Here is a 26,544-nt window from a genome sequence, read left to right as displayed (position 1 = left end):
CACCGAAATCGGTTATTTAAACTCCCCAGTAAATTCATTGTAAGTTGGTGAAGAAGCTGCACTAGTACCATGAACTTAAATGTCAACTGTGCCCTACAATGTGTAGTTACACCCACCTACATACTCAAACCCCTATGGCTCCAGAGAACACCTCTATGCTATGGATGGGTTGCAGTTCAGACGCAAATGGGGAGGAAACGAGCCTTTGCCATGTAAATAAAGAAATAAAGACAATTTTTTATTGGTCATCCCGGAAATATACCTGATAAGTTTGTTGCGGCTGGGCACTCAATATAGAATAATGGGACATGCTGTATAACTGGATGAATTATGGCTTCCTGTAAACAGTTACAAAAAGCTGTTCCTCACTGCGTAAGTATAACTTATTTTGCCACAAACAGGCCTAATTATAAATAAAAATCAAAATAAATAAATATATTCTGCCTTAGATTAGGAGAAATGCAAAAGCTGTCAAAAATCTAATTCAATGGTGGAACCTTTTTTGATAACTTTAGTGGAACAGTACCTTTGGAAAAGGGAACCTTGTGCTGCCTTAGCGTAAACTTGTTTAGAACTGCTATGAAACACATCCCTGGCTGCCTCCTAACAAAACTCTCACCGGAAAACAATGTCTTTGCCTCCCGATGTATGAAGGCAGGAGCTGTACTAACATTGGCTACTCACCAAGGATCATCCACTTGGGAGGGGGACAAGAACAGTTTGAAAAACAAAGGGCTGCTGTCATAGGTCTTCCTTTGAAGTGGAATTGGCATATGGAATTATCAGGAACTAGAACCACTGGTTCCCAGATCTACCAGACTTCTTGACTGTGCCCCTAGGAGTGGAGAAAACGAGTTTTAGCACCAACAGAGGGGTGTGGCTAAGAGCAGGTACTGGGCTCCTGCAGCTGGGAAACGCTTAGAACGAATCTGGTTTTGGGCATTAGTCGGTTTTAAATAAAATGAGAAAGGAGGTGCTGAAAAAGAAGGAGGGACTTCTCGAAGAAGGTAGCCAGGATTGGCTGTAGGAAATTCTCCAATCGCTGGCTAGTGTGCAGGACAAATCTGGCACCTCACTACCACCGCCGGCTCACAACATAACTGGGCTTGAAAAGAAACATTTTGAATTAGGAAGCCTCTGCCTGAACACTAGGAAAAAAGAAGCTCCAATGACTTCTGCTGGCACCCAGGGATTGTAACTCAAACAGGTCTCCAAAGGTCAAGTGGCTGTGTCCTGTTGCCTGCTAGAGGGACACAAAAAATCACAGGACTTGTGACTCCATCAAGGCCCAGCTGACCATAATGGACTGGCTCCAGCATGAGCCCTAGCTGGATAGAAAGTTGGTGCATAGAAGCATATTCTGAGGGCTGCAGAAATGATACATTTGACATATCTAAATAGGGATCCCCAGTCTTAAACGGGAAATGCAAGCATGCAGAACTATGAAAGATAACACTGGAGAGTAGCAAGTCACTTTTATTTACTTGCTCCTTCACTGCAAAATGAACAAAACAGGCATCTAAATCCTATGCGTCGGACAGCTGGAAGCCATCGGACACAAAAGTGCTCATGTGCGTAGGAAGGCTCCTGGTCGTCTACCCCCATGGCACAGGAAATCCCTCTGGTGCCGGCACCAGAAGAATTTCCTATCCCTCCAAGTAGCCTAAGGAGCTCGTAAGAGCCTCCCCAACTCCTGAGGCTGCTCAGTTATTTTCACTGAATGACGATCAGCGCGCATGTCGGGCTGACGTCATTTCCGTGAAAGTAAAACTGAAATGAGCCCATCGGCTTGTGTCAGTTTCGCTGCATCAGTGCTCAGGGGGCTATATCAGCCCCCTGAGCAACGAGGCAGGTGGGAGAGATATCATTGGAAAGGGGAGAATTTCCCCTTTAGAATATTACCCCACCCTAGAGGATCCCTGCTTGGGAGACCACCTCAGGGGGAGGGGCGATACCCCAAGCAGGGATCCGCCACTAGACACGAGGGGGGGGGGGGGGGGGGGGGGGAATTGAGTCTTTTGTCCAGGAGGGCAGTAGCCCCCAATCTGCCTCCCGGGGGGCAGAAAGCACCCTAGATACCAGGGACTATTTATAGAAATTGTATTTAGGGGTCGGGGCTGCCCTAAATGGGCATGCTAATCCCCCCACCCCCCAAAGACCCTCCATAGACTATATGGCCCCCTGGGGAAAAATGAGGTGTATTATCCCCAATCTGTCCACTGGGGGGGGGGGGGGGGATGGGGGGCAGATAGCCCACTAGACATCAGGAATTGTAAATTCTTTTTTTTTTTTATAAAAGTGGGGTGGGAGCTTTCCACAAAGGGCAAGACCATGCCCCCACCCAAACATTTTAGGGGAACAGTCTTTCTGACCCCCTCCTGGATACAGATGGAGTGCTGTAGCCCCCCCAATCTGCCCCCCCCGTGGGGGCAGAAAGCCCACTAGACACCAAGGATAGGTTTATGGGCAGGGAGAAGCCCCATAGGCAAGCGTTGTTGCCCTTTTTTTAGGCACACATTTTGGCTGTTTCAGTGATATTTGTAGTCTCATCTCGGAAAACCACTAAAAACCAGGGAGAGTTTGTGTGTGTGAGAACTGAAGTTTGGCTGACGGTCTGCGTGTACTCACCTTTGGCTGGCATTTTGCTGGCAGTGTAAGTGGACTTGCACTTGGCTAATGGTGTGTGTTGACTCAAGCTTGATTACAGTGTGTGTAGACTAGCGCTATCCTGATTTTGTGGCGCTTGGCTGACGGTGTACCTTGACTAGCACTTGGCTGATAGTGTGCATGGATGGTGCTTGGCTGGCTGTGTGTGGGGATGGCACTTGGCTGGCGGAGTACGGGGATGGCACTTGGCTGGTGAACAGCGAGGATGGTGCATGGCTGGCGGTGTGCTTGTACTAACTCTTGCCTGGCGGTGTGGCTTGCATGGATCCCCCAGCGTTTTCTTACCCACAATCCCGCAAACCTATAATTTACTTACAAAGTCAAATTTTTCTCATATTTCTGTGTGGGTAAGCTGTAGGATCACCGCACACGCACACATTTCCTACCACCCAGCGTTCCCCTTGGTCTTCCAAGAAAAATTATACTTCACTTGTGTGGGTGCCCAAAGTAGCATCAGCCTAAAAACGTATAAACAAGCTGCCCTTTTGGACACACTTTGGGCCCCCATCAATCTATAAACATTTTTGCCCCTTCCATGTCATAGGCACTTGGCACAAGTAAGGTATCATTTTTATCGGGAGACTGAGGGGAACGCTGAGTGGTAGGAAATTCGTGCCTTGCAGTGTTCCCTCAACTTTCCCACACAGATATTAGAGGAAAATGTGACTTTCTAGCAAAATTTTAGGTTTGCAGCGGATTCTGGGAAGGAAAATGGTGCGGGATCAACACAAGTCACACTTCCCTGGACTCCCACGGGTGTCTAGTTTTCAGCAATGTCTGGGTTTTTAAAGATTCCCCTAGATGACCGCAAGTCTGGGAGCTAAAAACAGGTGCCCACCTATCTATCACAAAACAACCTGGTTTTTCAAGGGGGTCACCAGCGTTGTTGGTCCCAGGCTCAGCAGCCATCAGGGAAACCTACCAAACTCAAAGATTTCAGAAAACTAGAAAAATAGGGGAATCCAGGGAGGTGCGGCTTGCGTGGAGCTCCCATCATTTTCCTACCCAGAATCCCCTGCAAACCTCAAATTTAGCTACAAAAATAATGTTTTCTTCACTTTTCTGCGTGGGAAAGTTGTAGGATCACCAGGCAAGGTATTACTTTTATCGGGAGACTGAGGAGAACGCTGAGTGATAGGAAATTTGTGCTGGTGCAGTGATCCCACACAGTAATGTGAAAAAAAATAGATTTTTTTTTAACTGAATTTAAGGTTTGCAGGGTATCAGAACCTGACAAGAGCCATACAAGTCACCCCAGCCAGGATTCCCCTTGGTGTCTAGTTTTAAAAATTGTACAGGTCTGCTAGGTTTCGCTAGGTGCCGGCTGAGCAAGGGTCCAAAATCCACAGCTAGGAACATTGCGAAAAAAGGATCCATTTTCACTGGAAAAAATGTAATGTGCCCAAGTTGCGTTTTTGGCCATTTCCGGCTGCGGTCACTAGACCTACCCACACAAGTGAGGTACCATTTTTATCGGAGACTTGGGGAATGCATTTCTGCCTTCCAAAAGTAAGACCATGTGTAAAAAAGAAGTCACTTTTAAAAATGCCCATTTATTCCTTATTCAAATGTTAGTATGGGTACTCACAATTTCAGAGATGTGCAAAAAACTACTACTGCTTCTAAACTCTAAATTTGGTCCCATTTTGGAAATACATAGGCGTCCCTTGATACCTATTTTTCATTCTTTAGATTTTACCAACTGAATGGCTATATAGCCGGTACACAATGAAAACCCATTGCAAGGTGCAGCTCAGTTATTGGCTCTGGGTAGCTACGTTCTTGGTGAACCTACAAGTCCTATATATCACCGCAACCAGAAGGGTCCAGCGGACATAACTGTATATTGCTTTAAAAAATCTGTCATAGTTATTTACAGATCAAAACGTTGGCACAAATGGCTGTTTTTTTTCAACTCAATTTCAATATTTTTGTATTTCAATTGTTAGTGTCTATAGGAAAACCTTGAAGCATCTACACAAATGGCCCCTTCCTAAATCTAGAATTTTGGTTTCTTCTCTGAAATGTATAGCTGTCTGGGATCCATTATTGCTTTCACACCCATTTCTACCACTAACTGGAAGGTGGTTAAAAGCACCAAAAATAGTACAAATAAGCTATGTCCCAGTAAAATGCCAAAACTGTGTAGAGAATGTTGGTTTTCTGATAAATGTTTGCCTGTCCCTGAAAGCTGGGAAGATGGTGATTTTAGCAGCACTACAAACCCTATGTTGATACCATTTGCAGGGGGGGAAAAGGCGCTTCTTCTGCAGCACTTTTTCCCAATTTTTCAACAAAAAAAAGCAAAAAATGTTACTGTATTTTGGCTAATTTCTGGGGCACCTCCAGGGAAATCCCAAAAACCTGGGTACCTTAAAAATCCTCTGGATGTTGGAAGAGAAGGACGCAAATTTGGCATGTGGACCAAATGTTACAGGGGCCCAAGTGTGAACTATTCCAAATACCCCAAAAAATACTTAGCACAGGGGGAAAATGCCTAGCAGCGAAAGGGATAACATTCAATTGTAGAGTTATGGACGAATTCCAATTTTGAAGTATCAGTTTCAAATGTGGTCTGCCTTAAATCATGAATATAAAAAGGTATGGTTTCTATTTTAGTTACAAGAGTGTTACACATTTTATGGATTCGAAATGGTAATTTCAAAAGCTAGTTAGGGTGTACATAGGTATACATTAGTACATCTTAGAGCTCCAACATGCGCGTGTTCCTGAATTGTTGGCAATGCATCCTCAACCAGTACACATTACCTTTGCATAATATTAAACTTTTGCTCAACTAACAGAAAACACATGTTTTATGCTGCTATCACAACTCTCTAGACTCATTCCTTTCTCCCAGAATCCATTTACTTTGGTTAATATTAAAACATGCTGTGTTCACCTTGCCATTTATTTTTAGTAGTTGGATAATGCATGCCCTGTTGAAAGTACCCTATATTTGCCTTTCCAATTGTTGATAGGTAATTCACTGTAAATACAAGAGTTTACAGACTCCCTTTATAGTTTCATTGTTGGTATCTAGAGGAGCTCAGTTCTTGCATCAGTGAGAGGTCGATATTGTGAGGACAAACAAAGCTCAGCTCAGCTATGCACTGGAATGCATGCTATCCAGTCCAAGCAACACTAACCACAATTTAGTTCAGGAAAGCTTACAGTTAAAGCTTCTCTTATGGACTACATTTTAATGTGTTCAAAGAGCTGTGCCCTGCACCCTGAAGCAGCCACAGGTTTACAAAATGCAGTGAAAAAAATAAAATGTTAACATAATATATATTCTGTAAAATGTGTTTTCCAATCAGGTTATTCTCACAAGAATTTATGTACCCTAATTTGTGCAACTGTTGTACAATGGTTGATTCTTTTGGCAGACCTGTTATAAATATGTCTTAGTTTTGCTGCTGCACTTTAAGCCCCATTTGATATAGAAACTACCTACAAGGTTGTAGGTGCTTAAAAAAAATAAGGGCTTTCTGTATTCTTGAGAAGTACAATGCATTTTGCACCAAAGTTAGTTTTTTAGGTGACAGGAGGTTACACGTCTTCTTAATAAGGAAACGTAACAATAGATACATTTTTAAGTAGTGTCAGTAATCTATGTTGACAGTTCTAAATTACAGAAAATTATATTATGTCTGTACTCGTATTGACATTTTGCCAATATAAGATAACCTCAAAGTGCTGAGGAGATGGAGGAGTGATGGAACGGAGATGGGGGGGAATATGCAAGCAATGGTATTAACTTCCCCAAATGCTGCAGGCATCTGATTTTAAAGGAGGAAAAGAACATTACTGGCACGGGGTGGGAGGAGTCAGCATCAAAAGGAAAGAAGTGTAACGCAGGGTAGCAAAAACAGATCAGCGTTTGAGAAGTCTGAGAGCCAATAGGCAACTAAAGACTCAGGCTTCACCATACTTCCCACATTGACTACAGTCCAACATTTCACAATTGCCTCCACTTGGCGACTGCATTCGGATCGAGAGAAAGATAGAAAAGAAAGCAGAGGGAGGAACAGAGAAAGCTGGTGGGCTCTCGGGTACTTCTGGGATGATCAAGGCATCTTCAGTGGAGTCCATTTTAGGGTCCTGACATTTTGGCCCCTACACAAGTACTAGACTTTGCCCATGGTTGCCTATCTGGATGTTCCAGTGAGGCCCCTGTTCTTCTAACTTGGCTAGGGCTGGCTAAAAGCCACATCTCTTTTGTCATCAAAGTTTACTTTACCTTACATAATATCGGAGCAATGCATGGAGAAATGTTGGATAATGATTTACTGCTACATCAGTAACACTAAATCCATATCACTTTGATGCTAGACATATTTACCATACCTGCACAATTATGTTTGCACTGTTCCCTTGTACTCCATTAACCTTGTTCAGTATTTACAGTTCTTAGTGAGCTCAACATACCAATAAAAATCTAATAATGTGTGCACTTGCTAAAGTATCAAGTAGAGTCCAGCTAAAGAATGCGTTAGGGATGCAGAGTGAAGGAATCTACTTTGTCTCAGGATTTCTGTACCTATACAAAGGTTCTGTTTTTGCAGTACTAGGCCCTTACAACAACAAAAAAACCAGGCAACTAGAGTGGGAAAATCTGGTTTTGCAATACAATAAAGTACAATGTAAAGGTAGTTCATTCCTATGAGAAATAATGCACATGTTCTCAACAAAACAGCATTGAATACATAAAGGACAATTTAGTAGGTCATTGCTAGAAATGGGATTTCTGGTTGGCTAAGGCGTGCGCCAAAGCCAGGCAGAAACCATCACTCTAGTCAGGGCAAGGGAGTTAGATGCCAGAGATAACCCCTGCTCACCCCCTTGGTAGCTTGGCACGAGCAGTCAGGCTTATCCCGGAGGCAATGTGTAAAGCATTTGCGCAACACACACACACACAGCAACAATATACTAGGCACACCACAAAAGGAACTCAACACAAGGTTATATCAAAAATAGCCTTTGTATTATCACAACACAAAATAGTAATCACACAATATACACTGTGCAAACTGGTACTAGGCAATATTTACAGGGGATTATATACACATGACAGGGCCAATTGGTCCGCTGTCAGAACCATCACAAAGTGAAAATAGTAAATGTAGAACCAATAATAAATGTAGAACACAACCAGTAATTACTGGCCAAACACTGTACTCAGCAAAATCCTGTAACACAAACCATATTATGCACAGTATCACCTCAGGCGTAAAATACATTATGAGCCAACCTCATAAGCCTAAACACATTAGACATAAATCATGGTAGAGAATAACCTCACAAGCATAAACCACCGTATGCAAAACCTCATACACAAACCATATTAGAGGCATAAATCGGGGTGCATAAATCTTAGTATATGAATCACATTTTCAGCACACCACATAAATCACATTAGGGCCTGGTGCCCTAGCAACCTAACAGTCCCCCTGGCCAACTGGCCTTCTCAGAGGGCTCAAATGCCCTATGTACAAATGTCAGGGTGGCTGCCAATGCAGCAAAGTCCACATGTGCAATTGCGCTGGGGCAGAGGAGTGCATCTCACTCCCATTTCCTACAATAATGCCCCCAAAGAACTGTTGGCCTAAACGTTGCAGCTGACGCTAATTGTTGTGCAGCTGTGATGCAAAACGTGGGCCTGGGCACTCCCTATGTCCTCTGAACCAATAGGCAGACAGGTTGCAGCTGCCCACGCTGGTGCGGCGCAGCTGGGAAGTACTCACAGACTAGGGGCTCTGGCACGTCTGTGCCCTCTTGACCTCCACTGGGGCTCTCTAAGTAAACTTGCCCCCATTGTTGCAGTTGCCCACTGTCAAGTGGGGCAACTGTGGCCAAAAAGCACCGACCATGTGCCTCGATCAGCACCAACTCACCGGAGCCCTCGGGGGCTACAACTAAATCAAATTGCCCCCAATGTTGCAGCTGCCCACTGTCAGGCGGGGCAGCTGAGTTTGCTTAATCAAAAGGTACGGGCACCCCGGGGCCCTCTGGACCACCATGGGAGCCCTACGAGTAATGTGGACCACGTTGGAGCGGCCCGCTGCCAGGCGGGGCAGCTCAGAATCCACCAGCACCGGTAATGTGCCTCAACGGCACCACCACAATGGACAAGCCCCCCACTCACTGTGACTGCGGGGCGGACTCCTCTGGTGTCTTCTCTCAGCATGGGGGGCTCTCTCTTCACCACAGGAGCCCCTCCTGGAATTCTGCACAGGTGCCGCCTGCTTCGGCTGCACTCCGCGGCCTCTGGGTAGGTGGGGCGGGCTCCCGCCGGCCTTCATCTCCTTCCTTCGGCACCGGGGCTCCCAACCGGTCACAGGGGCCCCGCTAGGCATTTCTCTCGGACCGCATTTTCCTGGACGGGGGAAGGCGGAAGTGACGCCCGCGAGGCCCCGCCCCCAGTCAGGCGGCACACCTGGCTTCCTTTTACAGCTCGGGCCGAGGTGGTGAAACGTGGGGTGGGCATCTTCTATCACAACAAAGCACCTAAGCGGTGTGGGCACCCGCAATAGCTGGGCACAGGGAGGCCAGCCCCCATGGCGGTTCCTCCTGGACCCCAGCAGCAGCACGCCCCCAAGTCAGGAACAGCACAGAGATAGAGTAATTTCATGTGTTCACAGCCCCTATACTTATACTACACCATCTTTTGTCTGCAGCACAGGGCTTGGAGAACCAGATGCAACTGGTTCAGGGGGGATTTGGAGCACTTTGTTTTCCAAGCTCCTCTTCCCCTTTGTCAGGTGGGGGCTAGGTGATCAGACACACCACAGAGGGCGGAGCCCGCATTGTACAGGCTGGGCACAGTTCTATTCAGAGTCAGGGGATTACTCCTCCCACTACTCCCAGCACAGATGTTCCATTCACCATCCACTCACCCTGCCCCTCCTGGAGCCACACACCTCCCAGCCCCTGTCACTCACAAGCCAGACATTCGATTCACATCAGGTAGGCAGACACATAGCACACAGAAATGCCAACTTCTAAAAGTGTTCAAAAAGGTACCAGCAAGGGTTTTGTTTAGAGATTCAAAACTTACAGCGTAGTAAGGTCTGTGTTACTAGAACTCCTAAACTGAAATAATCAGTCACTGCTATAGTTAGTGTCACAGTTTAAAATTGTTGAATAGACCTCAAGTAGCTACCACACTAGCCCTGAGAAGATCAAACAATTCAAAGATGACAGTTCTATTCACCAAATGAAATTCAGAAGAAAGAATAATGAAAAGCAACACAAGAATGAATTATATTTCAAAGAAACTTATTTGTATCTTCAAATCAAATTCATTTCTTACAAGGGTACATAATCAAATTAATTGTGGGTAAATCTTAGGTATAAGGAAACGGAAAAACTCATTCCATAAATACACAAGATGAACAATCCAGTCTATATACTAAATAAAAGAACATTCTTTTATTTAGTATATAGACTGGATTGTTCATCTTGTGTATTTAGGAATGAGTTTTTCCGTTTCCTTATACCTAAGATTTACCCACAATTAATTTGATAATGTACCCTTGTAAGAAATAAATTTGATTTGAAGATACAAATAATGAGTTTCTTTGAAATATAATTCTTGTGTTGCTTTTCATTATTCTTTCTTCTGAATTTCATTTGGTGAATAGAACTGTCATCTTTGAATTGTTTGATCTTCTCAGGGCTAGTGTGGTAGCTACTTGAGGTCTATTCAACAATTTTAAACTGTGACACTAACTATAACAGTGACTGATTATTTCAGTTTAGGAGTTCTAGTAACACAGACCTTACTACGCTGTAAGTTTTGAATCTCTAAACAAAACCCTTGCTGGTACCTTTTTGAACACATATTGTTTGCCCGAGCCCGCAAGGGTATATTGGGTTACCCACCCCTTCTAACCAACTTCTAAAAGTGGCATTTGTAAAATAACCACAATAAATCTGCGCACACCATTGAGCAGCATTATTAAAATTCCATACATACTAAACTTGACCACGCTGCTCCTCCCATACCATGGCCTACCACTGACACACACTGATCAGGGAATCCCCAATGCATTCCTATGGGAGGGCAGGCCAACTTTACCAATGTAACACAGAGAGCGCATGCACTTTACACTGGACCACAGTGCTAAAGTGCCCAGAGGCCTAAAACAACCAACACCTTGTCAGAACTAAGAGGGAGACAGGCAAAATGTTTAGGGATGAGCCTGCCAAAAGGGTCAAGTCCAACAGTTATCTTTCCCGGCAGTTTTTGGCAAAATGCTGCTTTTTTCCATCTTTCCATCACTTGTGATGCCATGCAAAAGCATACTTTCTACCTTCTCCTGAACAATATATATGGTGCCTGTGCCCAGAATAATCCTGTAATCTTTCATCCCAAATATATTTTTAATTTCACACTATACTGCTACAGCTCAGTGCACCTTTTCTTTCAGTCGTACAAACTTCTCCGACTGCCACATTACAGTCATTTTCTTATCCAGCAAGACAGAGGGAAATCCACTGTTCTTGTACTTAAAATGGATAAAGTGATTAACAGGATTCAGCTAAAAGAACTGTAACAATCCATGAGGATTAGAGGGAAGTTTCAGGTTGCGATACAGTTTTCTGCGGTGTTGCCATACAGCATTACCAGTCACATTCCTGTAGCTATGCTAAGTGTGAATGTTCTATGTTTTAAATGTTCTCTACTGAGACAATACTAGCTCCCAATCTAATAAACGTATTACATAACAACAAGCAATATTTCCAAGCTGTGTCAATGGTCTGCAGTACCAAAAGTGCTTTACTTTCAAAAAGCTTTTTGCGAGAAAGCTGGGTTTCAATGTGGTTAATAGACAGCTATACACGTTTACATAGAAATTCATTACTTTGCTGTCTGGCCCAACTGTTCTTGAAAGAACAAATGGTGCTGGGTGTTATAAAAATGTATTTACAAAACATATTGCAGCCCTAATGCAATATAATATTAAAAAATCTTACCCCTGCACAACGGAGGGTCCTTGTACGATTATGAGCTGGAGTACTAATCAACTTTGTTGTTGCATCCCCGACCACTCCACTTATTTTAACAGATACATTGAAGTGGGTTGTAAGGCCGGATTCTGTAATGATAGGACAGAAATAGGTTGTCAAAGTTTGTTCAAGAGATTAGATCAGTTTCAAAAGAGATCAGAAAAACTACATAGTTAAACATCCTTAACTAGACTGCTTACTGGCATGAAAGGTGTACAGACGAACTTAAGTTAAAGTAGACATTCATCCCACAAATGGTCAGATGATATGAATAAACTGAGGTCAGAATACAACAGTTAGGAGCAAAAGGTGTATATCTCTATCACAAACACTTGATTATGAACGGGATCAGTAGTACAGTAGTTGGAATTTAAAAAAAGAATAGGCAAGAAACTTAGAGGGCATGGTCATTTCCTCCAAACAATATGCACAAACAGACTTATAACGGTCTATAACGAGGGGATCAAAGTACAGACTAAAGAGGCTTTAGGTGAAATCACAACAGAATGTGGATTTCAAACGTTTACGGGTAATGGACGAAAGTAGAGTGTGGAACACTACAGAGAAGATTAGTTTTGAAAAGCAATGAACACTGCCTCGCACAAATAGGCCCACTGACCTCTGATTTATGCTTTTCAGAAGATGTCGGATTAGGATTGTGAACTAAATGTTTTTCATTGGATTGCTCTGCTTGGGCTACCTGCTCTTTCTGGCTGATAATTGCCGGTAGATGGGGTCATGCGGCATCACACCAACGACTTTTCACTCTGGAAGTGACTAGCAGGGGAACATATAAGCGCCAGTCAAGCACGTGGACGTCAGTTGCTTTCGAAGGCTTGTAAGCCTTCAGAAGCAGAGGCCATTGCAAACTGGCCTGACTAGTGGGCATATCTCTGATTTGGGACCTTTTTATATAGAAAAGAGTCCATTCCACAGAACAGGGAGGCAGGAGGAATCTGTGGTTACCGTATATAACACAAAGAGCATTTCCGAAGGCAAGTAGCTTGTTCTTCTGATGGATACGTATAACCACAGATTCCTCAACTTGTGGATAGACCAAGCAGCACCCTGGTGGTGGGTCAGACCAAAACAAAAGGTTCTGCAGGACCAAACAGGCAAAACACCTACCCAAAAGGTCCAGACTGTCAAACCAATAGTGCTACAGGAACGTGTGCACTGATGGCCACGTAGGAGCCTGACAGATATCCAGGTCAGGTGCTTTGCATGAAAAAACAGTAGTAGCCTTGGCTCCAGTGGAATGAGCCCTTAATCCTTCAGGTGGCTGCTTCTTAGCATTTGTACTGCAAATTTTGATGTAGGGGGCTATCCACCTAGAAATGGTTCTTTTCTGCACTGGTTTGCCCATCTTTGCTAGCCAATGGAACACTGGCACACCCAACCATGGAAGATGCGCTGCAATCACCACCATTACTTTGTGAACATCCGAGGGTCTATGGTGAGGCTCAACGATGAGCACACAAAACTGAAAATGCACCTGGCCCACTATGAACTGCAGATCATGCCTGAAGGCCCGCTGAATGGGAATGCTCTTCCTACTAGTCCAGCACTACCATCTAGTCCCCAGGATCTAGGGCAGACAAAACCTGGACCAGTGTGAGCATCTTGAATTTGTCCTTCGGCAGAAGGCGTTGAAAGGGTGGATATCTAAAATAGATCAAAGCCCTCTCTCCTTTGACACAAGAAAGTAGCAGGGTAACAAAGATGATCCTACGTACGAGGCCAGAACCTTCCCTATGGCTCCTTTGGCTAAAGAGGCCTGCACGTCTTGCTGCAAAATGGGCATGTGTTCCTCTGTCAGCCACACTGATGGAGATGGAAGGTGCAGCAGGTTAGAAAGAAATGAAAGGGTGCCGCCCAGATGGACAACTTGGAGAACCCTTGCCTCCAAAGTGATGTCTGGCGACCCTTGGGGAAAATGTCTGATCTCACCTCACATAGGATGGGTGTGTGTCTAAAAGGACACACTGAAAAGGTTTAGCAGCTGTGGATGTACAAGGGGAGGGGGACCAAACAGCACTTTGTCTCTGATGGGGCCACCCAATGACTGAGAAGGTTGTTGTCCTGGTGGTGGAGTCTAGTACTGGCAATATTGGAAACCCTGGAAAACCAGGAAAGGGGTGAAACTGTTTGCCTCGAAGGGGCCGAAAGTGCCAGGCAAAGCACTTAGAAGAATTCAACAGTGTCTCAGAGGGTATTGTTTGAGAGGCCATTTTTGAGGGAGCACAATTAATTGCTGTGAGCAAGAAAGGGGGAGCAGGGAGACAAATTGTGGAGACATGTGGCAAAAGAGAAACTTTTGCATATAGTCATATATTCAAGGACAAACAAAGCACTGGGTTACATTGAATGACATATAACCTGTGTTATACTGTGTGCAAGTGCTCGTGTAAAAGCGAACGGCGCTCATGACACATGAGGGAGTATATACAACGGGAGAAGGGCGCAAACAAACCAATTTATATATACAAAGTAAAATCTTAGTGATGCCCATACAATCAATGTAGATAGTACAAAATCATTTAGTTGGGCAATCTCGAGAAAGGTGCCGTAAATTACGCTGTGAAAGTCAACAGTGTTTCAGCCTATATACAATGTCCACATTGTTTCAGGGGATACTTCCACACAAAATGTATGGTTAGGTTCACACATTTTAAAAGGGCAGATTTAGCCTGTATTAGCTATGTACATATCACATCTACAACAGGAACACCTGAGACTAAACAATGCTTACATAAGTTGGAAACATATACAGACAATTGAGACAGAACATACTGCAGCATTGAGGTACTGAAGTAGGGATGGTATAAACACCCAAAGAGACAAAAACAACATCCATGAATACACTCACTATAAGTGCTATAATGAGGCTTTGCCCAGCTAAATGAAATGACGAACACTAAAGGAGCATTACTGGTGGTCATTAATGCCAAAATAAGCAACATAATATGCACCACAATGTGAAATCTGTCAAAAAATAAAGCACTCTACATTGTGAGACCCCCACAAGCTCCCTTGCAAAAAGCAGCTCATCGCTTCTAAATTGTGTTCTAAGACCATGATGGTCTGTTTCAGTCAATAAATAAATTCAAATATATACAGTAGTGGTTAATTTGTGTCCAAGATTTATATGGGTGTGGCCACAGCAACAATTCACAATTCTCGCACCCCAAAAAGACTTTTAAGTCTTAGTAGTATTGGGTGGTGTTCATACGTTTCATTCTGAACAAGCGCCAGCTTTTACTTCAAAGGCATTAGTAGAGGCACTTGTTAAGGTAGAACAAAATAGCCAATTCTCATCACCTTTTAGGTTTGGTGCAAACTGAATGTTCAAGAGATCGAACAGTATAGCAAAATAAGCCTCTACTGCAATGGTTGTAGATAATGGTGGATCAAGGGTCTAAAACTAATATAGGACAGAGAGAGCGTTAAATAATATGTGAAGGTCTGAGCTACTAAATTGTACTCCTTAATAAGTTTAAAAAAAAAATAATTGATGTCCTCATATTTGCCACCAGATGGAATGACTCTAGATGGAAACTCTCAATTCTGCCAACATAGTGCCTAACTATGCGCCCTGGAATATTTTATGTTTAGCTTTCGAGAAGTCTCCCAGAGGTAGGTTTTCTACTAGTCCAACTCCCCTGATCGATGTCTCAATACCTTGTCTTGGGGAGGACCAGACCACAAACCCCTGGCATAATCATCATATCTAACTATCCGACCATTTTATCAGTGGAGCCCAAATCTCTGCCGCCACCTCTCCTCCACACAAGAGGTCTGTTTTACTAATAGCCATGATGTTTTTTAGGCAGTCCGCAAACCTAGGAGGGATTAAAGATTTCCATTCTCTACAGATCTCCCTCCTGGCGATTACAATCACATAGAATATAAACTGGGTGATACTGTCTCTGATATCGTAATCATCTAGCAAACCCATAAAAATCAGTCTTGGGCTACATGTGACTGGTCTAAACAGTACCTCCTCCAGAAAGATGCAGACCGATGACCAGTAGTTTTTAATCTCTAAACAGTCTACAAAAATATGTAAATCGTCTGCCTCTGTATTTCCATCTGGGGCAGAAGTGTGGCGTTCCCGATATTTTTGAGAGCTTGGAGGGAGTCCAATAGACCCTGTGTGCCGTGTAGAGATGGTTTCTTCTTAGGTTGGCTGGTTTTATTGTTTTTTGAGCTATTACAAATGAATCTAACCAAACCTCCTATTGTTTCTCCGGATCATCTCCTATTATATCCCCCCAGAGTTTCGAGATCTCTTCCTCCTGCCTGTCCTTTGCCCCGATTAATATGTAATACCATGCTGAGACCTCACCCTTCCACCCTTCTTGTCTATTAACTAGATCTAAGAATTCGTAACCCACTGTTTCAGACTCCCAATTTTGGCTTCCCCACCATGATGACAGTTGATAGTATTTAAACCTCGCGAGGGACCCACCTGTCAGATTAGATATAGATGCCCAATCTAATAGTTCTTGATTGAATTGGAGATCTCCCCATCGTTTTAAACCGGCCTCTCTCAAGGGAAGAGAGAGTCGACATTCCGGTGTTCCAGGGGAGTCCCAAATTGGTGCCGAAAAGTTATAGTAGGGGATTTTCCAAATTTTGCAGACTGTTTGCCATAGTTTTAAAGCTGTTAGTAGACTTTTAAGGCAGACTTTTTTGTAAAATTTCTGGGCGCCGAATTTAAACACAAAAAAATCAAGACCCTTAGGAAAATCGGATAACAAAGCTTGAAACAGACGACCATGTGACGATGAGTCTAACTTATTGGCCAGGAGTCTAACATCTTTCAACTGAAATGCGTAACAGTAGAAAAGCAAATCTGTGACAGCCAATCCTCCTATTTTTAGCCCCCTCCTCAGCTTCTTCCATGCAATTCTTGGTGACTTGGATGCCCAAATGAATGAGCTAATTTTTCCCTGAAGATGTGAAATATCTTTATTATGAAATGTCAGTGGGATGCTATTAAATAGAAAAGTCACTTTAGGTAATACTACCATTTTAATTAAATTAACTCTTCCGTAGATACTAAGAGGAAGATTGGACCATCTTTGCAGAAGTTTAGTTATCTCTTTTACCACGATCTGCCAGGATACTTTGGGTGAGTCTTGTAGTTTTTGAGTGATGTGTATACCTAGGTATCTGATCTTTGTTTTTGTATCTGGTATGGGAACCGTACTATTCCAGCTCATGATGTCTGTTTTATTTTTGTTAATACCGAAACCTGAGACTGCTCCATATTCCTCTGCTAGATTAAATAGCTTCGGGATAGCATCTAATGGGTTAATAGTATATAGCATCAGATCGTCAGCATACAAAGCGGTCTTTAACTCCAGCCCACCCATATTAAAGGGAGAAATTGTTGGGTCAGATCGTATCACTGTCACAAAAGGCTCAATATATAGATCAAAAAGGAGAGGAGACAGGGGGCAACCCTGCCTTGTACCCCTCGATATCTCAAACCAATCTGACAAAGCCCCGTTAATTAAAACCTTAGCTCGTGGGCGCCCATATACATTTTTAACAGCCTGAATGAAGGGTAGTGGAAAGCCAAACCTTGTTAGGATTTCCCACAGAAACTCCCAATTAACGTGATCAAAAGCCTTTGTGGCATCTATTGCCACGATGGTAAGTGGCAGTCCCTTTGCTTCGGCATAATCAATAGCACCAATGACCTGAAAGGTCAACTCATTCAGTTGTCGGCCTGGAATAAAACCCCTTTGGTCAGGGTGAATGACAGTTTTAATGACTTTGGAGAGTCTCTCGGCAAAAATCCCCGAAAATATTTTAAGGTCCGAATTTAAAAGAGATATAGGTCTGTATGACTCTATATTCTTTGGGTCCTTGTTTGGTTTCGCTATTAAGGGAATGGTGGCCTCAAAACAGGAGGATGGAATATCCCCTCTTTGATGATAAATATTGTTGAAAAGGGATAATAGGTGTGGAATAATCACATCCTCATTATCTTTGTAGATCTCTGTTGGCAGGCCATCTGGGCCTGGGGCTTTATTCCTACTCATCTTTTTTAACTGAACTCTAATCTCCCCCTCAGTAATGGTGCTCAACAAGGTATTTTTGTCTTCTACGTTCAATTGGGGTAGAGACCTTTGGTACCACCAGTTCTCCAAGTCTTCTATTCCGACCTTAATATTTTCCCGATATAGCTCTTCCATAAATCCTCTGGCTTCATCCCTGATCTCTTCTTCCTTAGTTAGCTGATCTCCAGAGGTCCTTTGGGTCAGGGTGTCAATATTGTTTCTGGTCCTATCTGCCCTGGCCTTCCATGCAAAAAGTGCCCCGCACCTCTCTCCATACTCAAAGTTTTTTAATTTACTAGTATCCCATCTATCATAAATCTGTTTATCAGCTCTGGCTTTGAGACTCAACTGTAACCCTTGAAGCTCCTTTTCTAATTCTGGAATCTTCTCCCTTTCCTCCAGGGCTGCAAGCTGAAGCTCCTGCTCCTTCTTTTTAATAGAATCCAGTTCTTTAATTTCTATATCTTTTATCTCTTTTCTTTTTAGTCTCATGTGATATCCCAATAAACCTCTAAGGAAAGCCTTAAATGATTCCCAAACAATCTGTTCTAGTGCTGAGTCCACATTAAATAAGAAATATTCCCTTATACTATTACTCATTTTAACTCTAATGTTATCATCTAAGAGAATAGTTCAATCTAAAGTCCATCTTCGTTCAGTAGCAATATTTGCAAAGTTAATGTTGAGTTGTACTACTGAGTGATCAGAAAGGCCCACTGGAATATGAGTGACGGATATCAGGACTGATTCCAAAGCATGATCTACCAAAAATAAGTCAATTCTCGAAAATTGTTTATATTTTTTACTATAAAAGGAATATTCTCTAAGGTTGCCGTTCTTAGTTCTCCAAGCATCCAGCAAGTTATGTTCTTTCATTATATTTTTAAGAACAGAGAGGGATTTCTTAGGCAGAATGTCTTTTGCTCTAGAGGTGCGATCTAGTTGAGTATCTAGGATAAGATTAAAGTCCCCCCCAAGAATCAGAGGTGCCCTACTAGGGATTAAGACCCTCTCAAGTTTACCCAGGAAAGTTTCATTATCCTCATTCGGACCATAAAACCCTGCGAGAGTATATGGTGAGCCAGAAATTAAAAGCTCAGCTACCAACCGCCTCCCTGTCTGGTCTGTAATAAAAGCATTCAAAGGACGGTCCTTCTTCGGCTTCCAGACCAGATCCCATATCGACCTGCCAGCCACGCTCCGGTCCATGTGCAGCCAATGTTTTTCTGACAGTTGCTGCGACCACTCCACCAGCACCCTCAGTTGGGCCGCCCTGTGGTAAAGCTGCAGGTCCGGAAGCCCCACCCCGCCCTCTGATCTAGGCCGGCGCAGAACCGCAAAGGACAGACGCGCCCGGCCCCCTTGCCAAACAAATCGCAGTATCTGTGTCTTGAGCCGCCGAAAGTAGTCGCTGTCCAGCAGAATGGGCAGAGCCTGAAATAAGTACAAATATTTAGGAATAAGAACCATCTTAATTGCATGAATTCTGCCCAACCATGATAAAAATTTGGGCTTCCATCTATCCAATTCAGCTCGGGTCTTCGCCAGAAGGGGCGGGAAGTTAGCCGAGAACAGTTTGCCCACCGTTGGGGTCAAGTGGACCCCCAGATAAGACAACTGAACCAGCGGCCCAGGCTAAAGGCGTCAGTGGCCGCACGCGGTCCACCTCCGCCTGCGAGAGAGTCAGATTCAAAATATACGATTTGTTGTAGTTGACCCTGAAGCCAGCCACCTCTTCATATTCTAGCAAGAGCTCCCTAATGCAGGGCAGTGAATGCTCCGGATCCGCCACAGAAAATAGGACGTCGTCCGCGAATAGTGTGATCTTATGTTGCTCTCCTGTGAACGGTAAGCCCCGAACCCCCTCCTGTTCTCTCACCGCCATCGCCAAAGGTTCAATGCTTAGCGCGAACAGTAAGGGGAGAGGGGGCAGCCCTGCCTGGTGCCCCTAGAGTGCGGGAAGAACGCCGACAAATGGCCGTTCACCGCCACTCGTGATCTGGGGCTGCAAAAATTTGCCCTCACCATGGTGATAAATTTTTCTGAAAACCCAAAGGCCGTTAGCGTGTTGAACAGGAAGACCCAATCCACCCGGTCGAAAGCCTTTTCCGCGTCCAGACCCACAAGAACTGCCGGGATGCGGAACCTGTCCACCTTTTCAATTAAATGAACCACCCTGCGGGTATTGTCCTGGGTCTGGCGCCCTTTGATGAATCCGGATTGATCAGGGTGTATGATCGCAGGCATCAGGTCTTGAATCCTATGCGCCAAGATCGCTGAGTATAATTTAGCGTCAATGTTGAGTAACGCTATGGGGCGGAACGAGGCACAGTGCGCGAGGTCCTTCCCAGGCTTCGGTAGAACCGTGATCACCGCCTCCGCAAAGGAGCCCGTAGAGGACCCGGACACAGCCATGTCGTTAAAGAGGGACACTAGGAAATCACATAACTCCGTGGCATACGTTTTGTAAAAGACAGCGGTATAGCCATCCGGCCCCGGTGCCTTGTGTAGTTTTAAATTTTTAATGGCTTCAAGGACCTCCTCTCTAGTGATCGGTGCCTCTAACAGTTCGTTCCACTCTTTAGATATCTGGGGTAGGGGCAGGCACCGCAAGTACTCCCTTTGGGCTTCCGCTCCAAGATTGTCCCCCGTGTAGAGGTCCGCATAGTAGCGGCCAAAAATGTCCACCTTCGTTTCATCTCGATGCTGCAATACACCCGCTGCATCTCTAATTCCTCCTATATATTCGCGTTCCCTTCTATCGTGCAATTGACGTGCCAGATGCCTACCCACCTTGTTCCCACAGGAGTAAGACTGTCACCCCAATCTCAAGAGCGTGAGTTCGGCCCTGTTGTTGTAGTGAGCCCTCAACTTCCCCCTTACCGCCGTCAATGGTCGGAGGGTCACCCTCGAGGGGTTAAGCTTGTAGGCCTGCTCGAGGTTTACCACCTCAGCCTCCAAGGCCTCTCGGTCCTTCCGTCGCAGTCTATTGAGTTGCGCATTGAGGCCCAGGCACGTGCCCCTGATCGACGCCTTAAAGGCGTCCCAAGTGTTAGAGACTGATGAATCAGACGGGGGATTAAGCTCAAAGAATTCCTTAATGGCACCTCGCAGCGCCTTACTGGAAGTATCGTCCCTGACTACCGAGGCCGGGAAGTACCACTTCCGCTGACCTGCACCAGATGACGACCAACGGAGGTTAAGCACCAGCAAACTGTGATCCGAGACTGATATTGGAAGAATGGTGGCATCAAGAACATCTCCTCTTAGAGATTGGCCAAGGAAAATGTGATCCAGTCGGGAGTTGGAGTGGTGTACATGGGGAAAAAATGTGTAGTCCCTTGAGGTAGGATGAAAAAACCGCCACCCATCAATCAACCCCAGCTCCCCCACCACCTGCTGCAATGATGCAGAAAACACCCCCGTGCCAGCCCTGTGGCCCCCAGAGCTATCCACCACCTTATCCCACACCAAGTTAAAGTCCCCCAAAAGGAACAGGTGCCCTTCCGCAAAGTCCCCAACTTTCTGCAACAGGCTTTGTAGAAATGTATTTTGACCAGAGTTAGGGAGATACACTACCACAAAGGTGCACAGCCGCCCCTGAACAAGCCCCTTTACCATCAGCCATCGGCCATCCTTATCATTGCGTACTTTTACAGGTTGGAAATGCAGTGCAGCGCAGAAGATGAGGGCTACCCCTCTATGTTTCGTGGTGGCAGAAGATCTATATATAATGGGATATGCCCTATGCCGAAGGCGTAACTCATCCTTCCGTGCTAAATGAGTTTCTTGTAGTCCCACAATATCCAGCTGATGGTCAGTCACATACTTCCATACCTTCTGCCTCTTCTGCGGTGAGTTCATACCCTTGACATTCCAAGTCCCTATGCTAACTGGCATAGTGCAGTAAAAAACCAGACCTCTCTACAGCCATCTCTTGATTTCCCTCTCCTGTACTCAGGACTCCTCTAGTCGAAGGTAATGCCAATGGGCAATCCAGGGCTCCCCCCAGGCACCCCCCATCCGACAACCAGCTTGTAGCAGCCTTGGCAACAACCTCCCCCAGACCGCACCCGCCCGGAACATTCACACACAGCACCAGCCAGCCATACAACAGAACCCTCCCGTCACCACCATGGATCCCCCCCGCACCCTTCACCCCAGACCCCCCAACCCCCCCTGCAAAGAATGGAACAACAAGAAGAAAAAACTCAAAACACTGAATTTGAAAATGGTACTCATCAGTTCCAGTAGACCGTCGTTCGTAAGAATCCCTCCGGACTGGAATCGGGGCAGGGGTACCAACTCGGTGACCCCCAAGGCCACGGTCTTGGGTGTCTCCTCCAAAAGTACAACCATACCCCCAGAACCTAAGGGCCGGTGCCCCTCCGGCGCCAATCCGCCATTAGGTCAGGAATCATGCCACTCCAGAGCTTTGTTGGGAATCTGCCAAAGTCGCCGAGGCCACCGAAGCCACCGCGTCTCCCCTTTCCTGCAGGCTGGCGGTGCGGTCCGGCCGCCGCCTGTCCCGAGATGCGCCTACTCTGTGCCAGGAGGAAGAGCGATGACGCCTCCGTGATGGAGAAGTGCTCGCCCCCTGAGAGGGCGCGACGTCGTTCAGACCCAATAGGTCCTTTGCCACTTGGAGAGAGCGAATCTGTGCCAGTCGATTCTGCCATCAGAAGATGATCCTGAAGGGGTGTCCCCAGGAGTAGGAGATGTTACGTTCCCGCAGGAAGGAGGTCACTGGGCGGAACTCCCTTCTCTTCTGCAGCGTCGAAGCTGCTAGGTCCTGGTAGAGCTGCGGACGATGATCCCTGAATTGTATTGATGTGATAGCTCTGGCTTTACGCAGGATGCGTTCTTTAACTTGGAAATCATGTACACAAACGAGGATGTCAGGAGGGGGCCCCCCTCCTCGCCTGGGCAACCCCACTCTATGCACTCTGTCCATCTTAATTTCCTGCACATCCTCCTCGTCCAGAATCTGCAAAAACAAAGCCTGAACATAGCCACGCAGGTCCCCCGCCTCACCGTCCCACGGCACTGCGCGGATGCGGATGTTGTTCCTTCGGGAACGGTTTTCCAAGTCCTCCGCGTGGGTCTGCAAATCCAAGTTCTGTTCTGTGAGACGGATGATATCTTGCAGCAGCTGGTGCACATCGTTCGCCACACTCAGATCATGGTCCTCTAGGGTCGCCACCCTCTCGCCAATTCCATCCACATCTCTCCGCACCTCCCGGAGGTCCGATGCCAATTGTGTGCGGAGTTCAGAAATATCCTCCTTAATGGAGGCAAAGAGCTCAGACATAAAGGCCTTAGTTGCAGGCGCCTCGTCGTCCGATTGCCTCGACGAGCCACTGGCTCCCGGAGATGCCGGCTGCTGCGAGGACTTAGAGGGTCCATCCTTCCCCGGACGCCTCTTGCGCAGCGTATTGGACATCGTGGTGGACCGGGCGTAGCACTCGGCCGGGGCGACCCTCACTCCCCGGAAATTCAAGATGACAGGTCACTATTGGATCTCCGGATCCGTAGATGGGCCGATGTCCCCTACTGTCCAGCCCAAACAGGGGAATGGTCTCCCCCCCTCCGTCCAAGAAGCCCTCAGAGGCCTCACCGCCTGTCGATATATCTGAGTGATAGTTCTTCAGAAGATATTCCGCATCAGAAGGGAGCAGGGAACACCCATCCCACTGTACCAATGCCCAGGACAGTAGAGCGTGTTAAGTCAATGCATGGCCTCCCCCTCCTTCAGCCCAGGCTCAGGCGCACGATACCAGCAGGCAGTGACCACCAATCTAATCAAAATGGCGCCACGACGTTTCCCGCCAGGATGTGCTCAGCCAGTGATCAGTGCAACGTCCCTGCGGCAGCAGCTCACCCCTCTCCGGGCCCCGAGCCACAGCGCTCCGCCGGTGCCGGGAGACCGTGTCCGCAGTGCCCCCCTTCCGCACTTCTCAAGCCACAGTTCGTATTGTGTCCGGCTCGCTCAAGTAGCCCTCCTGGCGGTGTAGGGACCCTGCCGCCCGAGCCTCCGTGCTCCCCAGTTATCGGCTCCAGCACTACCAATGATTGACCTTAATGCTTAGGTCGGACGGTCAAGGCCACCGCAGCTTCACTCCGGCTGAGTCCGCAGTGTGGTTAACGTCAGGACCCGGCTCCGCCCTCCCGCCGGGCCCTCTCCCTCAATGCCGGTTCTCCTCGCTCCCTCCTGCAGCCACCGCAGTGCTCCCTCCAGCCGCTCAGACTCACCCCGGCAGCTTGAGGGCGAGCGTAGCCCCCGACAATCGCCCAGGCGCCTCCGTTCCCCCTCTCAGGTGGTCGCCTCCAGTGGATCTCGGCTCCGTCGCCTCCGGGTCTCCTTCCTCACTCCAGGCCGGCCACCGCCGTCTCCCTTCCCCGGTGCGTACCGGAGTCCAGAGCTGCCACTCCCACAGGCAAGTCGCGCTCCTCGTTCCTTGTCAAGCACAGGGGAGATCGGGAGCAACGAGTTCAATGCGGGCCTTTCCCCCACAACTTTAGGCGCCGCCAAGTGCCGGAGCCGGCCTCTCTTCCACGCGAGGCCGGTGCTTACAGGCCTCAAATCGGCACTGCGCCTGCGGCCGTTGCAAGTGCCGCTCCTTTCCACCGACAGCACCGGACCGCACCCCTAGGTGTCGGTGACCTCCGCCGCCCTTTTGGAGCCAGTCAGCACGCCCTGGACCGTGCTATTCGACGCTGTGCTGGATCGGCGCCGGAGAGGCTCGAAGAAGCGTCCTACTCCGACGCCATCTTGGCCACGCCCCCAGCATCGAGATTCTTTAAGAAATCACATATCCTCTGTTGTTTCTTATAGCTTCCTATTCCATTAAGATTCCAGGAGATAATCTTACTACTTGTATGGGGATTTACTGCCATGGCCAAATTTTACTCTTCCAGTTAATCTCAAGGGTATTGTCAAGATGTCTATATATGTGTTTATATGTCTGTATCTGTCTATGTATATGAATGTTGGTTTTAGAGTTTCTATTCACAAATGAGGACTTTTTTCTTTTTTCCCCCTCCCCTCCCCCCCACTCCCTCCCCCAAGGAACCCTCCCTTCATCTTGGGCGTTTGTCCTGCTCCTGTGGAGCTCTCCACCCTACCGCGCCCTATCCATCTATCTTATCCCCTGCCCGATTAGCTAAATCTGCTTTTGTCGAGGTGAGTTAGTGTAAATTAATAGTGTAAATTAATATAGTTTAGTACTTCCCTTTTTCCCTTTCCCTACCTACTTTCCCCCCCCCTTATCTTTTTCTATTTTTTTTTATTTAGTCAAGTGTAATGTGCAAACCCCGTTATTATAAATGCATGTTTTTTTAATTTTTTTTTATATATATACCTCGTGCAGTTTAATGTGTAGTTTTTATATTTGTCCTAAATCGCTAAGTTATATCTTGCCGTACAGGCATAATCTGAGTGTGCAAATATATACAAATACATGCAAATATGTACAAATGGAGGTCTGATGTCAAATGCACTAAATTTTTGAGGCTGGATATTACCAGCCTAACCTAACCTACTCCCTCATTTTCTGTAACAATTCATCTACCTCCTCCGGTTGATTACAAGTATATGTTTTATTATTCCACATAACCTTAAGCAAGGCTGGAAACTTCATCTGCACTTTTGCTCCCAGTGATCTCAGCTCCGGCATTCTTGATCCCAATTCCCATTGTCTCTGAGCCGTTCTTCCTCCTATGTCCGACCTGATCTGATATGGGTTGGCCCGATAGTGGAGAGAGGCACTTGCTAGATCTCTACTCAATATCAGCTCTTTAACAGTACAAGTCTGGAAATAGACCAATATTTTCCTGGGTCCTTTACGATCTTGATGTATTCTGAAAGGATCTCTATGAACTCTCTGAATTTCTGCTTCAAGATCTATGTCCGGACGATCTTTCAATACCCCCTCTCTTAGGAGTCTGCAGACGAAAGCTTTTATATCCCCTACTTCCTCTCCTTCAGGTATTTTTAAAATGCGGAGGTTGTTCCGTCTCGAGTGAGTCTCCAATCTTTCCATATCCATCATTAGAGCCTTATTCTGTTTCTTTAAGGCACTTAGTTCCTCAGTATTTTCTGTAGTAGTAACTGAGAGGGTAGAGACATTTTTCTCCAAAGTAACTGTTCTTGCTTCTACTCCTTCTGATCTAGTTTCTAATAAATCAAATCTATCATGGAGTCTTTTTTGATTCGTCTCTGAAATTTCGAAATTCTCCAACAGGTCGCTTCTTAAAGAATGAAGCAGAAGTCCAATCTTATCAAACTCCTGGGGGGAGTAGAGATCAGACCTGTGTCTTTTTCTGTGTCTTTTTCTAACGTAGCCCAAGTTTTAGGAGCTAAGGTAGATACACTTTTGGGGTTTTCCGCAGACTCAACATAACTACATCGCGCAGTCTCTGATGTCTGTAGATTCAAGGAGTCTTGATGAGAGGAAGAATTCTCGGAGGGACTATTGGGATTGCTACAACTTATTGGTATGTCATTATCTATGTTGACTGGGCTCTCTGAATCTTCTAGAACTTCCTCAGTTTGAATTTCAGCTAACGGGGAATACCTGTTAACCAAGACTGTACCAGATAAGGAGGGGGGCACCATATTCTGAGTGGACCGCTGGGCCTCTTCCGTATTTGCTCCTTCTTTTAAAGAATTCATTTTCTCTAACACCTTAAAGTAACTTTTAAGAGAAGGAGTGTTTTTTAGCGTTGAAATCTGCTGGGGGGATTTACTACTAATAGTTTTCTTAGAACTCGTTTTCCTCTTGCTTTT

General features: G+C 45.9%; 1 protein-coding gene across 2 annotated transcripts in view; it reads right to left on the bottom strand.

Annotated features, from left to right (window-relative positions):
- The window catches only part of TMEM181 (transmembrane protein 181), a 395,254-nt gene that overhangs the window by 130,797 nt on the left and 237,913 nt on the right, over positions 1–26,544 (bottom strand). For both annotated transcript variants that reach the window (XM_086927323.1, XM_086927322.1), the window contains exon 5: positions 11,650–11,771. In XM_086927323.1, coding sequence (XP_086783449.1) covers positions 11,650–11,771 — 122 coding nt within the window. The remainder of the gene's footprint in view (positions 1–11,649; positions 11,772–26,544) is intronic.

This window comes from Lissotriton vulgaris, chromosome 6 (genome assembly GCF_964263255.1).
Source record: "Lissotriton vulgaris chromosome 6, aLisVul1.2, whole genome shotgun sequence".
NCBI lineage: Eukaryota > Metazoa > Chordata > Amphibia > Caudata > Salamandridae > Lissotriton > Lissotriton vulgaris.
The sequence above is the reverse complement of the archived record's forward strand: the minus strand, read 5'-3'. Positions and strand labels throughout refer to the sequence as shown.